This window comes from Plecotus auritus, assembly GCF_963455305.1.
Source record: "Plecotus auritus genome assembly, chromosome: 3".
Classification (NCBI taxonomy): domain Eukaryota; kingdom Metazoa; phylum Chordata; class Mammalia; order Chiroptera; family Vespertilionidae; genus Plecotus; species Plecotus auritus.
In genome coordinates, this window is record NC_137772.1 from 148,206,147 (window position 1) to 148,221,587 (window position 15,441).

Genomic DNA, 15,441 nt, shown 5'->3' on the forward strand with positions numbered 1-15,441 from the left:
CTTCTGTTTGGAGAGTTCAGAGTTGGCAAATGAGACTGAAAATATAAGCTGGGGCCAGCTTGTAATGAGGCACATGGAGCTGAAGACTTTGAGCTGTATCTGAGCAATATGGGGACTCAGAAGGATTTTAAGCAGGAGAGTGACGTGATAAATTTGCATTTTAGGATGATTACTGTGATTGCAATGTGAAGAGTGGTTTAGAAGGGGCCAGAATTAGAGGCAAGGCAACCAATGTTCTATCTACGAGAGGGAACAGATCTCATTATGCAGGGAATAGCTGTTTCTTTGTTTGTTACAACACACTTATTTGGGGGAAAGGAAGGAGAGGATCAATAATAACCATAGCAAAGGAGAAAAATAAAGCCAACTCATTTCATTTTCAAAAACATTGCTAGGTTGACTGATTTGTAACTCTCTCTGGGATTTTACTTCTATCAAGCTCAAAGTCACTGCAGTTTTTCATCTTAGGAGCCATTAGATGAAAAGCAAAAATTTAAACATGCAGTATTTCATAATTTTTTTCTCCCCATTCCCCCGTCGGACACAATTCCCTGAAAGCCTGGATTTATAGCACTCACACTTAAGCATGAATGATCTACCAGGCCATATCACTGAAATGCTAGCACGGATAAATAAACAACCAAGGAGAAACAGAAGAAAGAAAGTCAGGTTTCAACACATGAAGGGTATCAGGAGAAAAAGCATTCCATCCTGGTCGTTTCAGCAGAATTTCGGTGGCAATCCCTTATAATTGGGGCTTTGAAGCAGCCGCAGACCACATTTCTACATTCATAATTTCTGAGGTAATGCAACTAAAAATCCCTTCATTTCACCTAAATTACACAGGCAGTTACAGTCACAGTTGATTTTTGCTCAAATCACTTCAAAGCTGTGTTTCAAAGCACTTTTTAAAGAAAATTACACTTTGCCTCACCTTCTCCAGTTTGTTCTAAGATGACTTTTCCTCTCATTTTCATTTTCCTCATGATGATGCTGCACTAATGTAGTAAAACAAATTATACAAGAAATATGTGACTGTGTGCTTATGAGATTTGTAAATAATTCCTTGTGAAAAGACTGAAATCAGATTGAAAAGTCCCTTTACCACTCGCCTCTCCTTCCCTCCGCCCCAGTTCCTTCCTCTCCCCCACGAAGAATTGCTCTGATGGTGTGCTTTCATCCAAACATTTTCCTTGCACTCAAGTGCACATGCACATTAGCACACAAACATACAGTTATTTGATTACTTATTTATTAATTTCTAGAGATAAAATTATGATACTGCAGTGGTTAGAAGGCCAGGCTTGGAAACCGTTAATGGTGTGCCCATTGAAATTTACTGTGCCTCATTTTCCCCATCTACAAAATGGAATGATAACATCACATCCCCCACCAGGTTGTTAGGGAGAGTAACTATTTTGATAAATTTAAAGCAGATAAGAAAGTATCTGACAGGAGATACTCAAGGAATGTTAGTTGTTGTTATCATTATTATTATTATTTTAAGTAAGTTGTAAAACCAATACTAGTACACCAATATTTTATTTTATTATTTTATTTTTTTCTTTATTGATTAAGGTATTACATATGTATCCATGTCCCCCCATTGCCCCCTCTACACCAATATTTTCATACTCTTACTCTATGACTTGCTTTCTCAGTTAGAAGTACATCTTGGATATTGAGCCTTGTCAGTACTTACTTAGGTTTTGCAATCTGCTATGTAGTATTCCATAGTATGTGGATACCATAGTGAATTTAAACATTCTCCTACTGATAGATATTGAGTTTGTTACCCAATTGGTTTTTTGTGTGATTGTGAACACTGCTTCAATGAAAATCTTGATGTATATGAATAACTATTTTGGGTGGTGAATACTGGTATGTGGTAAGCCAGGTTAAGAGGATATGGACATAAATTCTTTTAGCAGATACTGCCAAATTGACCTCCAATTTCTATTTCCATATTGTATTTCCATACACATCTCACCAAATCCTTGGCAATACATTACCATTTTTTAAAAGTAAGTGACTCATTTTTATCCCATTCTGGTGTTAATTTGCACATCCCTAACTAAAGGTACAGTTGAGCCTCTGTTACCTGAGGACTTTGTGAGAGGGAACTAGTGGTACAAAACCCTGGCAGGAATGACCCAGGCACGTACAATACCAAACAACAACAACAACAAAAACACCTCCAGTGTGATTTTGGATATGAATGAGAGAGGAAGTCTTAGAAAATGAACTTGGGAAGGCAGGTTGGGAGTAGAGAGTGAAGGTCTTTGTAGGCCATTGTAAGGTATTATCACTTTATTTGGGGCAGGAAAATGACATACTAGAGAATATGTGCTATTTGGAGTGAACTTTGAATGATGGGGGGGGGGGGGGGCGGGGGGGTGGTTTACTAAGACAGGAGAATGGAGAAGGCTAAGGGAATAAAACAGAAATTATGGCCCCGGCTGGGTGGCTCAGTTCGTTGGAGCATCTTCCGTATACCACAAAGGTTGCGGGTTAAATTCCCATTCAGGGCACATACCCAGGTTGTGGGTTCAATGCCTGGTTGGGATATTTAGGGGAGACAACCAATAAATGTTTCTCTCTCTCTCTCTTTCTCTCCCCACATTTCTCTCTCTCTTAAAATCAATAAACATATCCTTGAGTGAGGATAAAAAAACACAAATAAAAAATAATGGAAACATGAAGATAGGTGGTAAAATCAAAAGCATGGTGTTGCTCATATACTGAAGATAAATATAAAAAACAGAATTGGATCTGCCTCTTTAAGGAAGTGCTTTGCATGCTATAGGACATTTTAATTTTAATTTTTAGAAATTGAGGGAATATTCGTGTGGTACCTGCATTTACTGGGTGCATACTGTGAGCCAAATTTAGTCTTAGTATTTTACATTAGGATTTCATTAAATCTTAAAGGATATCTTTGAAGAAAATGTTACTTACTCCACTGTTTTGTATGTGTGGTAACAGGTTCAGGGAGATGAAATAACTTGTCCTGAATCATACAGTTGGTAACCTTTGGGCGTAAGCCTCAAAGCCAGGATTCCCTGAATTAGTAAGTAAATGCTGGGAGGGTACTATGCACTGTGCTGGATCTGGGGGAGAAACAACCAAGGCAGCACAGTCCTGCCAAGGACAGAATCCACCATAGCTGTGTCCTTTCTGCTCTTCACTAGATTATAAACCAGAGCTTGGAAAGACTATGTGATTCAGACCAAAATCGGGAGAAGAGTTTAATAAGCTAAAGGTTATTTTATAGCCCAGACAAGAAATTGCAAGGATGAGATGGTAAATGGGGAATAACTATTAACCTGAATTATGACTAATTGGCGGTGGATTAAGGGGAGAGTTACTAATAAAGATGTCCTCGGGGTATTAAGTTGGGGTGGCTGCATGGCTGGTGATAGCAGGAACCAGAAAGAAGGGGAGACAAGAATCTTTGGAGGTTAGATCCAGTTAGAGCATTTAAAATAAGTAAGTTTTATTTGGTAGACCTACCTGAAAATCTTAGCATAAATCACTCGTGACAAATTCCAAGAATATTCTGTGGGTGTGCTTTTAATTGGAAAAGTCATTTATATGCAGAGCCAGAGAGATATTGGACAGTAAGCCTGATTTTTTTTTTTTTTTTTTTTTACTTTCCACTTCTCCTGCAAGAAGGCATCTGCATTGTTGAGTCTCTGCAATCTAATTAGATGTTATAGCTATTATTAACATGTTTTATTTATGGCACACAGCAACATAAAGGTCCCTGCTGCTTTACACTTCACAGGAAACACATTTGACAGTTCTGGACTCAGACAACTTCTATCTAGATTTGTGGGGTTTCTCCCATATGCTATATATTAATTGTCTGAGCAACTAGGATTCTGAAACAGGTTAAATAATAGAGTGTATCCTTTGAGTAATTTCAGGAACCTATTATTGTCTCTGTGACACCCCTTAGAAAATGATGGTCTCTGTGAGATCACTAGAATAAGATGCTGAAGGGAGAAAAAAACACCAACTATTCTGGCTGACAGAATTCTGGGTCCTGCAGCATAATGCATGCTGTCATCTCCAGAGAGAAGACAGGATGATGAATTCCATGCTTATTAGTAAAATAAGGTTTCCCACAAACTTCTTATAACCTCGCATGTGGGTTTTTTGTAAGTTGAAAAAAAATGTCATAGAACCATCCAGCACTAGCCCTGTCCCCACCACAATAACAACGCACCTGCTGTAAAAGTCAGTGGGGACTACTTGAAGGATGGGCTTTGGTATTGGTCCTCAGGGATAGCAGCCAGGGTCCAGGTTTGCAGCACTGGCTCGTCAACATGTAAAAGCCCTCGCCTGAGTCTGGCTACTTCTTCTAAACTAGCGTTGCCATTCTAAGCCCAGCTCCATCATCCTTGGGATTCTTTAGTGGCAGGAGATCATGCTCCATGGTGCCAGGTCTGCCTTAGGGTCTTGGCAGAATTGCAGTGAGTGAAAATGACATGGGTGGCCTCAAAGCTACTTTTCAAACCTCTCTCTTAACTCAGATCTCTACTTGCTTTCCCCTTCCTCATGCCCTTTGGTGTTCAACGGGCAGGGGGAGAGAGAGAAACATTGATGTGAGAGAGATACATGGATCAGTTGCATCAAACCTGAAATTTAGGTACCGTGACTGGGAATCAAACTCATGATCTTCCAGTGCATCAGACAATGATGCTACAACTAACTGAGCCACACCAGCCAGGGCCCCTCCTTCTTTGATAAAATTGCTACCCTTCATGACCACTAAAAATTCAAATTCCGCAAGGGCTGCTGATTTAAAAAACAAGCAAAAAACAAATGTGTATTGAAGAAATATCATGTGCCAGAGACACTACTCTGCACTCTTTAATCTTTGCAGCATCTTCCTTTGTCTTCATAGGTGACCACCTGTCTCGGTTTGCCCGGAACAGAGACATTTCCTGGGACTTTCACTCCTAAAACTGGCACTGTCTCTCCCTTGGAACTGAGGCACAGAGGCAGAGGCCATGCTCTAGAGGTCAAAGTTCTCCTCAGGGATTTGTCTACTATTCCCACCCGGATCTGCTGACCCCGATCACTGGCCTGTCTGCCCTGTCACTTTGGCTGTACTAAGGGTCGGTTTGAGGACTGATTTGATTAAGAAGTGACACTAAATTTTAGTGGCTGAGACGTCTTTGCATGTTTCAGTGGAGCTGTAAAAGTGGCGAGTATGAGCGAGGCCATTCTCCGTGGGCATGTGGGGGATGGTGGTTATCACATCCCCCAACTCCTCCCTGTGCCAAACCAGACACTTCTGCTTCTGAACATTTGCAGGAGGTCTTGCCCCTTGGGGATTTAGTGTCACCATGTGTGGTGGCTTGGAGAGTGTGGGCAGGCACAGCATGTGTTTTGGAGGCACAGATCAGTCTGAATCATGATTGGGAAGAGATCCCTCTAATCTTGACTTTCTAGATAAAACCTGCCACTCAAACATTAACAGACTGATTTAAAGATCTCATTTTCTAGGAACATTTTCCCACACAGCTTTGTTCTGTTTTCAATGTGCTCACATTTGTATTATTGACAATGGTTGTGTGTGTGTATGTGTATAAGTATATATGTATATGTGTATATATGTAATACATGTGTGTATGCATATAGACATATGTATGTGTGTACACGTGCATAAATGTATATGTGCTTAGTGTGCGTGCGTGAGTATATATGTGTTTGTGTACATTTGTGTGTGGATGTGTATGTGTTTAATATTCATCCCAACAACCATCAGAATTGTTTTTCAGTCTTTTGGCACTAGAACAGCAGGAGTTGAGCAGAGTTACCATAAAGCATTAAAACTTGAGATGTAGTAGCTGCATCTGTTTCCAGTTTTAGTCTACAGATCTGAAAGGTGGGCTTGAGATCAACCAATTGTTAATTTATGATTTCTGGCACTGATTTTTTTCTTTAAGCTGTTGCTCCCTTCAGGTTTTCTGTCCCTGGGCCTGCTGCTCTTCACTTTCATGTTCCAAACTTTTTTATTTATAACTACTCTCACAGGATAAAAATATGTGTAATCACATATGCTGTCTCCCCTATTAACCTCTTTACTCTTTTGCAGTGTTTGGTTATTTGATGACTTTCCCCTCTCAGGTTTGCTCACACTGTATGATCTATCAAGTGAATCTCCTGTACAAGCTCCTTTCCTTAACTGAGTGTGACACTGTGGAGAGACTGAGACCAACAGTTTTTTTTTATAAACAAATAATGATCATTTGTAATTAGCATATCAATTGTATGTATGGAAATGATGCTTCTAAGTTACTTGAGTGTGATCAGAAGCAGCTGACTTGCCTAAGTAGTTTTAAACATTCTTCCAATGAACTCCGTACACTATTAATTTATTTCGTAAACGTTTGCTTCCTAGATAACATAAAAGAAACTTCTACCTCCTGCAAAGGCAAATTAGATTTTGTTGTTGCTGTTGTCTTTAAGCACTTGAAGCCCTGCAGCAAGATTATTACAGAGGAAATCGTTCAACAAAGAGTTAGCATTTGTTGGATCTCTTCAAGGGCCAGATGCTCTTCCAAAGTGTTTTGTGTATATTAAATTTAATGCTCATAATGGTCCTATTAAGTAGATACTCTGTGATACCCATTTTACAAATGAGCAAATTTAGTCTTGGAGATACTAAGTTCCTTGTTTGACTCACAAAGTTGATAAGTGCAGAAGCTCAAATTCAAACCCAGTACTGGCTACTTAGCCAGATGATAGATAATAGATAGATAGATAGATAGATAGATAGATAGATAGATATGGCTTATTCATTGACTATTTACTGAGCATACAGTAATAAGGGTTACCCTACCCTTGGACAGTCTAGTGACAGCAGAATGATTATAAACTGATAAATTACTGTACACTGAAACAGATATTAATATTTAGGCAGGGAGAAACCAAGATGGCGGCATAGGTAAGCACCTAAACTGCTGCCTCACACAACAATTTCAAAACTACAACTAAAAGACAGAACGGACACCATCCAGAACCACAGGAAAGCTGGCTGAGTGGAAATTCTACAACTAGAAGGAAAGAGAAAAGCTCACAGAGAATTGGAGGTACGGCAAAGGGTCTTTGTGCGCACAGAGAGGAAGGGCAGCTGAGAGCCTGGCTAACTTTCTCTGGCGGAAGGGGGAAGGAAGCCCCCGACCGCACTGAACCCCAGTTCTGACTGCACTGAACCCCAGTCCCGGGTGAAACCCCGTGGACCCAGGCTCATACAGGGGGAGTCTGGACTGTCAGGTAGAGAGAAAGGCACCCAGAGACTCGGAGACCCGGGGGAGACCCAGGGGAGCCCCGGCGGGCAGGAGTCTGGAGGCGCGTGCCAGAGTGCACAAAGGCTGCGGAGGTTGCCACAGGCTTTCCCTAGTGGAAGGGAGTCAGAAGCTCCTGACTGCACTGAGCCCCAGTTCTGACTGCACTGAACCCCAGTTCCAGGCGAGCCCCTGGGGACCCACGCTCTTGTGGGGGGAATCTGGACTCTCGAGCAGAGACTCGAGAGCTGGGGTAGGCAGAGGTCTGAAGGCGCGCACGCAAGGGCAAGGCTGTCTGCTCCGCCCTGAAACTCCACCCCATCCAAGCTGAGCACAGAGGCTATTGCGATTTGGCAAGTCTAATCCTATAAGGCTGTCTCCACCACCGAACTTCTCCCAGCATAGACACAGCTGATCCTTACAGCCAACTGGCCTGGAGGTCAATTCCTCCCAGTGATACCAACAACAATCAAGACTTAACTACAACAAGGCTGTACACACAGTCCACAAAGGGGTGCACCAAGAGTGTCCACCTCAGGTAACTGGGGAGGCCAAACCACTGGGCCATATAGGAAACCTAGCACACAAATCTACCCTACCAACTCAGGGAAGCGGTGAAAATGCGGCATCAAAGAAACAGATCACAAACAAAAGAAATGGAGGAAAACAAACGACTGGATATAGAATTCAAAACCACAGTTATAAGGCTTTTCAAGAATATCCTAGAAAAGGCCGATAAATATAACGAGACCCTCGAAGATATGAAAAAGGACCAACTAGAAATTAAACATACACTGACTGAAATAAAAAATATTATACAGAGACCCAACAACAGACTAGAGGAACACAAGAATCAAGTCAAAGAATTGAAATACAAAGAAGCAAAAAACACTCAACCGAAAAAGCAAAAAGAAAAAAAAAATCCAAAAGGTTGAAGATAGTGTAAGAAGCCTCTGGGACAACTTCAAGCGTACCAACATCAGAATTATGGGGGTGCCAGAAGAAGAGAGAGAGCAAGATACTGAAAACCTATTTGAAGAAATAATGACTGAAAACTTCCCCCACCTGGTGAAAGTAATAGACTTACAGGTCCAGGAAGTGCACAGAACCCCAAACAAAAGGAATCCAAAGAGGACTACACCAAGACACATCATAATTAAAATGCCAAGAGCAAAAGACAAAGAGAGAATCTTAAAAGCAGCAAGAGAAAAACAGTTAATTACCTACAAGGGAGCACCCATACGATTGTCAGCTGATTTCTCAACAGAAACTATGCAGGCTAGACAGGAGTGGCAAGAAATTTTCAAAGTGATGAACAGCAAGAACCTACAACCAAGATTACTATACCCAGCAAAGCTATCATTCAGAATTGAAGGGCAAATAAAGAGCTTCACAGACAAGAAAAAGCTAAAGGAGTTCATCACCACCAAACCAGTATTATATGAAATGCTGAAAGGTATTCTTAAAGAAGAGGAAGAAGAAAAAAGTAAAGAGAAAAATTAAGAACAACAAATACATATCTATAAACAAGTGAACCTAAAAATCAAGTGAATTAAAAACCTGAGGAACAGAATAATCTGGTGAATATAATAGAATCAGGGGCATAGAAAGGGAGTGGACTGATAATTCTCAGGGGGAAAGGAGTATGGGGGGGGGGGTTCAGGAAGAGACTGGACAAAAATCATACACCTATGGATGAGGACAGTGGGGGGAGGTAAGGGCAGAAGGTGGGGTGGAAACCGGGTGGAGGGGAGCTATGGGGGGAAAAAGGAGAAACAATTGTAATAATCTGAATAAAGATTTATTTAAAAAAAAATATATATATATTTAGGCAGGAAGAAAGTACTATGAGAGAGCATTAGCATATTTTTCCCAAGGGATATGTGTGGTACTTTTTATACACTTGCCACTTTTCTTCAGCAGAAGATAATACAGTACATTTAGAACAGGAAATTAACATATTTGAGAAAGGAAAGTATTAAAATCATAAAGGTTTTTTTCTAAATATATCCTGTAGCTTGTGCAGAGATAGTTCATTCTTAATTAACCCAATTAATATCAATTTTTTAAATGACCCAAAATGCTGACTATGGAGCTATACTAAACCACAATTATAAGATTTTCTTACCTAAGCCAGCCCTCTTTCTGCTATAAAAAAGACATGAATAGGGAAAGCCACCAAATGATATATACTTTCTTTTATCTTTTTTAAGGCTGTGGAGTGGTAGGTAAGAGCCTAGTCTCCAGTTCATGTCCACCTGTTCTACTTACTACCTGAGTACCTAGGATAAATTTTCTATAGAGTTGTTGTGAGGATTAGATATAATGCACACATGGCTGTTAGCAGTGCCTAGCACTTAATAAGCACTCAATAACATTAGAGTACACACACATTTATAAATTTAGGCACACATACTTACCATAATATCAGAACACATTAGTTGACTAAAAGCAACTCTATCATAATGATCAATCACCATAACCTTTGTGGGAAAGAAGTGCATCAGTCTTTGACTCTTCTGGACCTTTCCAATTGAGGATCATAACCACTAACTACCTTCATGTAGCCTCACGCGGCTCTTTCACTGGCGCAACTCATACTGTTTAGAGCTAGGAATTGACAGATCTTGTCTTGGTCACTAGTTCTTATCCTTCCACATCACACAAAAACCAATCTACCATGGTCTACGTTAGTTAATCTAGAAAGGCGGAATGAAGTTGTTGAGAGAGCAATCATCAAGAATCATGAGTTCTAATCCATAATTTGTGCAACTAACAAATTTATAATATGGACCAGGTCACAGCCATTCTTGGTGTTTGTTTCCTTATACATTAAGTTGCAAGGAGATAACGAGATTACTTCTAAGGGCCTTTACAAGTATAATGATCTGAGTTTCTGAGCTACTTATTTGCACTAAAATATATTATAATCCAATAATCTTGATAACATTTATTCCCTGATAACACCATTTGGCCCTTAATCTAAAGGAATTATGTGTCATTTAGGAGCCTATGCAGAAACCTAGACTAGATAAGCCTAGAATAACTGATAGGTATAGCCAACTCTCGGTTATCCAACAAAGTGTTTAAGCAATTTATCAGCAAGCTGGGTCAGGATTATGTTCCTGTAAACCTCACAGAGAAAGACTTTCATATAGAACTGGGAATAGGCCATTGTGCAGTGATTGTGCACAGATAACTATATTCCTCCCCAGGGCAGGCATTTCTTCCATTTGCAGTCTTGCAAGGGTCAAAATTTAACAACTATCACAGGGGATAGAGCACATATCATGAGCAAATTCATGTATGCAGTGCAATCCAAAATTCTCTCTTAAAGAGGATTTGTAATCAACCGGAAAATTTGGCATACCAAGAAATGCTATCCATTTTGATATCTCACAATGGTTGGGGATAGAAAAACAATTCAATGATCAGAATGCAGCCATGTTTTACTCACCAGCCACTGAGTTGCTAAACTTCCATCAAGTTAACTAACTTTAAAGCTTCCTAGGCTTACTACTGCATGGGATTGCTAACAAAACAAGTATGAATCTGGTTATTTACTGAACTATTTTCTTCCCAGCTTTCTGAATACAAATATATTCCCTTACTATATGGCATCATTACAAAAGTTTCAGTTTTTATAGTTTAATGCCAGTTTAGTATTTTATTTATGCACTTGGAAGTGGTAATAAAATTATTTGAATCCTCCTTCCCATATTGATTTCTATGAGTATCTTTTAAAAAAAAATAGCAGGAAAAGATAGAAATATTTTCAGGATAGGGATGTCTATTCTTAGTATATTTTAATGTATTTTAGAGAATGCTCATATCCCTTTGCCTTCTTTGCCAGCCCTTACCTCCTTAATTACATCCAGCTTTAACCAGATAGATGCTTGTTGAAAAGTCTTATTAAATTAATCCATGTCAATGACTTCCTCAAGTTTCAATATACACAACAAAACTCTAAAAGCCAGAGGCACAGAAACAGGGCATGGATGGAGCTCAGAGGGAAGGGGGAGGGGATGCTGTCAGAAATTAACCAAAGAACTTACATGCATACATGCATAATCTATGGACATGTATTAAGAGTGAAATATAGACTAAGTCAAAAGTAGGAATAAATTATAAACTTTCAAGGCTCAAGAAATTCCTGTTAACAAGTGTTTGTATGTCAATGTGGATACCCTAACTGAGCACATAATTTGGCCTCTTTTGATGCATGGAATAAGAACTCCATGGGAAAGAAGTCTGCTTTTTTGTTTTATCTTAAAAGAGAATGTAAGAAGAGAGAAAACTGCCTTATTCTTATTAAGAAGTTATCTCAAGGGACTAAAAGCAATCCAGAGATCAATAATAGGTTAAGGAGACAAGCATAAGCACTCAAATTATCCTTAAGAGAGGCAAAGAGAGACCCAGAACAATTTTTGAGATAAGAGTTAAGAAATTTTTTGGAAAACAATTAAAAAACAAATTTAAGGAATGTTTGAAATAATATGTTCTACAAACATTCTTATATTTCTTCAAATCTCTCTGTAAGAGATACCTATTTTCCATTATACTGTTCAGTTGTGTAATTTATATTATTTTAACTAAGCACTGTTAGTAGTAGAAATGAGGAATTATGACACTCTGCCTGGATCTTAGGCAATGGTTCTGTGCACTGGTGAAGAGGACAAAGTAAAAGGTAGGTTAAACCAGGAGACCTGTTAACTCTGCGGAGCTGGAAAGAATCCGAGTCATTATTGAAACCAGAGATAGAGCGTCAAGGCAAAAATGTTTTATTCAAAGACCATGGATTCTGCTGTTCATAAACTAACTGTGTTTGGGGACAGCAGAGCAGGGGCGGGAGAGGGTAAGCTTGATAGTGCTGCAGGGATGGGATCGCACACCAGCCATGTGTGTCTCAGCTATTCACTGTGGCAAGAGCCTAATGGTCCCACAGCCTTCTTGTGGCAACTCTGCAGGTTGCCTAGGACCAAACCAGAGAGGGTCGGACCTGCATTGCCACCATGTGCCCACCATCCAGATATCATTGCTGACATGAACACATAAGGAACTGTTTGACATTGAAACGGGGACTCAGAACTGTTGGACATTGAAATTGGGACTCAAACATTTTTTGTTATTATATGTTTATTTCTAGTCTGCAGAGGCAAGATTTTTTAAAGGAAAGAAATGGGGGGAAAATAGATACAGAGGCAAAGAAGCATTGAACAGACTGTCAAACTATAGTGGGAAGGCAGCGGAGGTTGGGGGAGGGGGGCTGTAAGAGATCAACCGAAGGACTTGCACGCATGCATATAAGCATAACCAATGGATACAAGACACTGGGGCGGGGGCAGGTAAAGGCATGTACTGGGGGGAAGGGGAGGCCGGGGGAGGTCAATGGGAAAAAAAAAAAAGAGACATATGTACTACTATTTGTAATACTTCAAACAATTAAAAAAATAAAAATTAAAAAAAAAACAAATAAATAAATTGCAGGCAATTTTACCCTATTAAATGAAAGTTAATAGAACAAAAGCCAAAAAGTATTCTGGGGACTAATCATCAGGCCTAGAGAATGGTGAATCATTGTTACTGAAACATATAAACACCTAAGTTTTAATATTTAAAAATAAATGAGAAAAGGGAATGGATAACCAAATCACCCAGTTTCCCTTTTAAAGGAGAATTCCATACGTGAACAAGTCATGTGGAGGCAAATTACAAAGAAATTACATGCACACTGAAAATAGAGTTTGTATTGTAGAAAGTTTTTTTTGTCCTTCATGATCTTCCAAAGAATTAAAACTACTAAAATAAATGCTTAATAAACACCTGCTGAGTGACCAAGTCAATGATTGAGAGAATAATGAAAAGAATGATTAGTCAATGAACGAGGCTATTTTCGTAAGCTTCAGCCAGAGATGAAAATTCATTCTGCCCATCAGTTATTTATAACCCTTGCTCTCTATGTAACCCAGATTTGGCGAAGGAGTGGTTATATAAGTTGCCTCCAGGGCTCACAATGGTCATTTCTTAAACTCTTAATATCTGCCTGTTTCCTGACTAATGACTGAAGCAGTGCTCTTAAGGGTCACTGAATGCCTCATTGCTAAATTCAAACCTTTTTTTATCTCAGTCCACATCCACCTTGCTGAAGCAGACTGCAGAATGGAACACAACCTCTTAAATCTTCTGATCTAATCTGTACAATAGTAGGAATATGAATCACAAGATACAATTGAAGTGGGTTTGAAATGTACTCAGTATGATATCCATATTTAGTTTCCCTTCTAGTTGGATTAAAATGTAATCTCAACCTGTTTGGAGCGACCTCTGCCACTTCAGTGCCACTCTTAGGTGTGCTGGCAGTCTTTCAGCCCGCCTTAGTCCCTATTTGTCTCGTCACATAGAATTTCTTCTCTGAGCTTTATCCAGCAAGCAAATCAGAAAGGCCTTTGTACTTCTATCCTGTAAATTGGAGGTTAAACATCTTTCCTGGCAAATAGCTGAGAGGGAAGGGCACTGTCTCCTTTCCTTAGGGTCTTAGAATGTCTGCTTACAACTTTCCTTGGCCTTGCTTCTGCCTAATCCCAACACAGAGAAGCTTTAGAAGGTTTGGGAGAAGTCTCTTTGTGTTTACTTAGAGTAAAGGTAGTTTCTCCAACTATTCTATGCCATTGTGTTCAAGTGATTACTTTGAAACTCAAAAGCCAAGAATTAATTTTATTTTTTGCATTTTGTTATAACTACTTTATAGGGATGTGTGCATCTTTGATTATATTCTTCATACATTCCACTGACAATAAAATTATTTATTATAAAATATTTGACATATAACAAGAGTGCCCTCCAAAAAAATTATGCCAGTTTTTGTGAAATTATTATTAGTGTATGAGAATCCCATTTTCCTACATTCTTGTTAATACACTAAATTTGAAAATATATATTTATGGTTTTTAAATTAAAAATGAAATATTTTGTGTTTAATCTATGTTTGATTACTAGGGAATTTGAACATTGTTCCATAAATTTATGGTACATCTGGGATTTTTTAATTATTACTTGTCATGAGTTCATTTGCCCATTTTGCTAGATCATTATTGACTTGTAAGAGTTTTTCATTTGAAGAATATTAACAAATTGACTGTTGTATATGAAAAATATTTTTCTGGTTTGTTTTTTACTTTTTTATGGTGTGTGAGAAATTGAAACTTACAATTTTTAAATCTGATTTTGTGAATTTTTTATCTTTAGTATTTTTACTTAAGAATTAATGTTTCATTGAAAGATGATGACTGTTCCCCTATGTTACATTTTAGTTGTTTTATGGTTTTATTTTTACATTTAAAATTTAATCAATTTGTTATATTTAGCATTGACTGTGAGATTGGGGTCATTTAATTATTATTTGTTCCAGCATCATTATTTAATAATCCTTTTTCTCTTTGATTTAAATTCCATGTTTTTCATATAATAAAATTGACATATAATGGATCTGCTTCTGGACTCTGTTCTGTTCTGCCTCTCACTACACCAAAAAGACTCGACTTCACTCATGTGAATAAATACTGATATCTGATAGGAAAGCCATCCTTTATTACTATTTCTTAATTTTTCAAAATTTTCCTGACTAGTACATTTACTCTTCCAAATAAAATCTAAATGTTAGTATTATATTTTAGGTCATTATTTCTCCCCCTCTTAACTTGAAGCCCCACCCAATCTATTCTGTACCCTAGTGAATCCTAACCTGATTATAGTTCAACTGCAAAGTGCTAAATAATAATGATGATGGCAATAAATCCTACTTGCCATGGCTTCTCAAAATTTCAAATGTCTATATTTTAATATGATACTAATTTCAGATTTGTCACTCAAGAAAATGAACATGGAAACTCTCCACTTTAAGAAGTGTCACTGTCTTTTCAGAGTGTAGAAGGCGAACACCATGAAAAAGCTGTGGAACTACTCAAGGCTGCTAAGGACAGCGTCAAGCTGGTGGTTCGATACACCCCGAAAGTCCTGGAAGAAATGGAAGCTCGCTTTGAGAAGCTACGGACAGCGCGGCGTCGGCAGCAGCAGCAACTGCTAATTCAGCAGCAGCAGCAGCAGCAGCAGCAACAAGCACAGCAAAACCACATGTCATAGG

At 38.8% G+C, this 15,441-nt stretch overlaps 1 protein-coding gene across 4 annotated transcripts in view; it reads left to right on the forward strand.

Moving 5' to 3' along the window:
• The window catches only part of LIN7A (lin-7 homolog A, crumbs cell polarity complex component), a 160,754-nt gene that overhangs the window by 129,614 nt on the left and 15,699 nt on the right, over positions 1–15,441 (forward strand). For all 4 annotated transcript variants that reach the window (XM_080661518.1, XM_080661520.1, XM_080661519.1 and 1 more), the window contains one exon: positions 15,222–15,440. In XM_080661518.1, coding sequence (XP_080517644.1) covers positions 15,222–15,440 — 219 coding nt within the window. The remainder of the gene's footprint in view (positions 1–15,221; position 15,441) is intronic.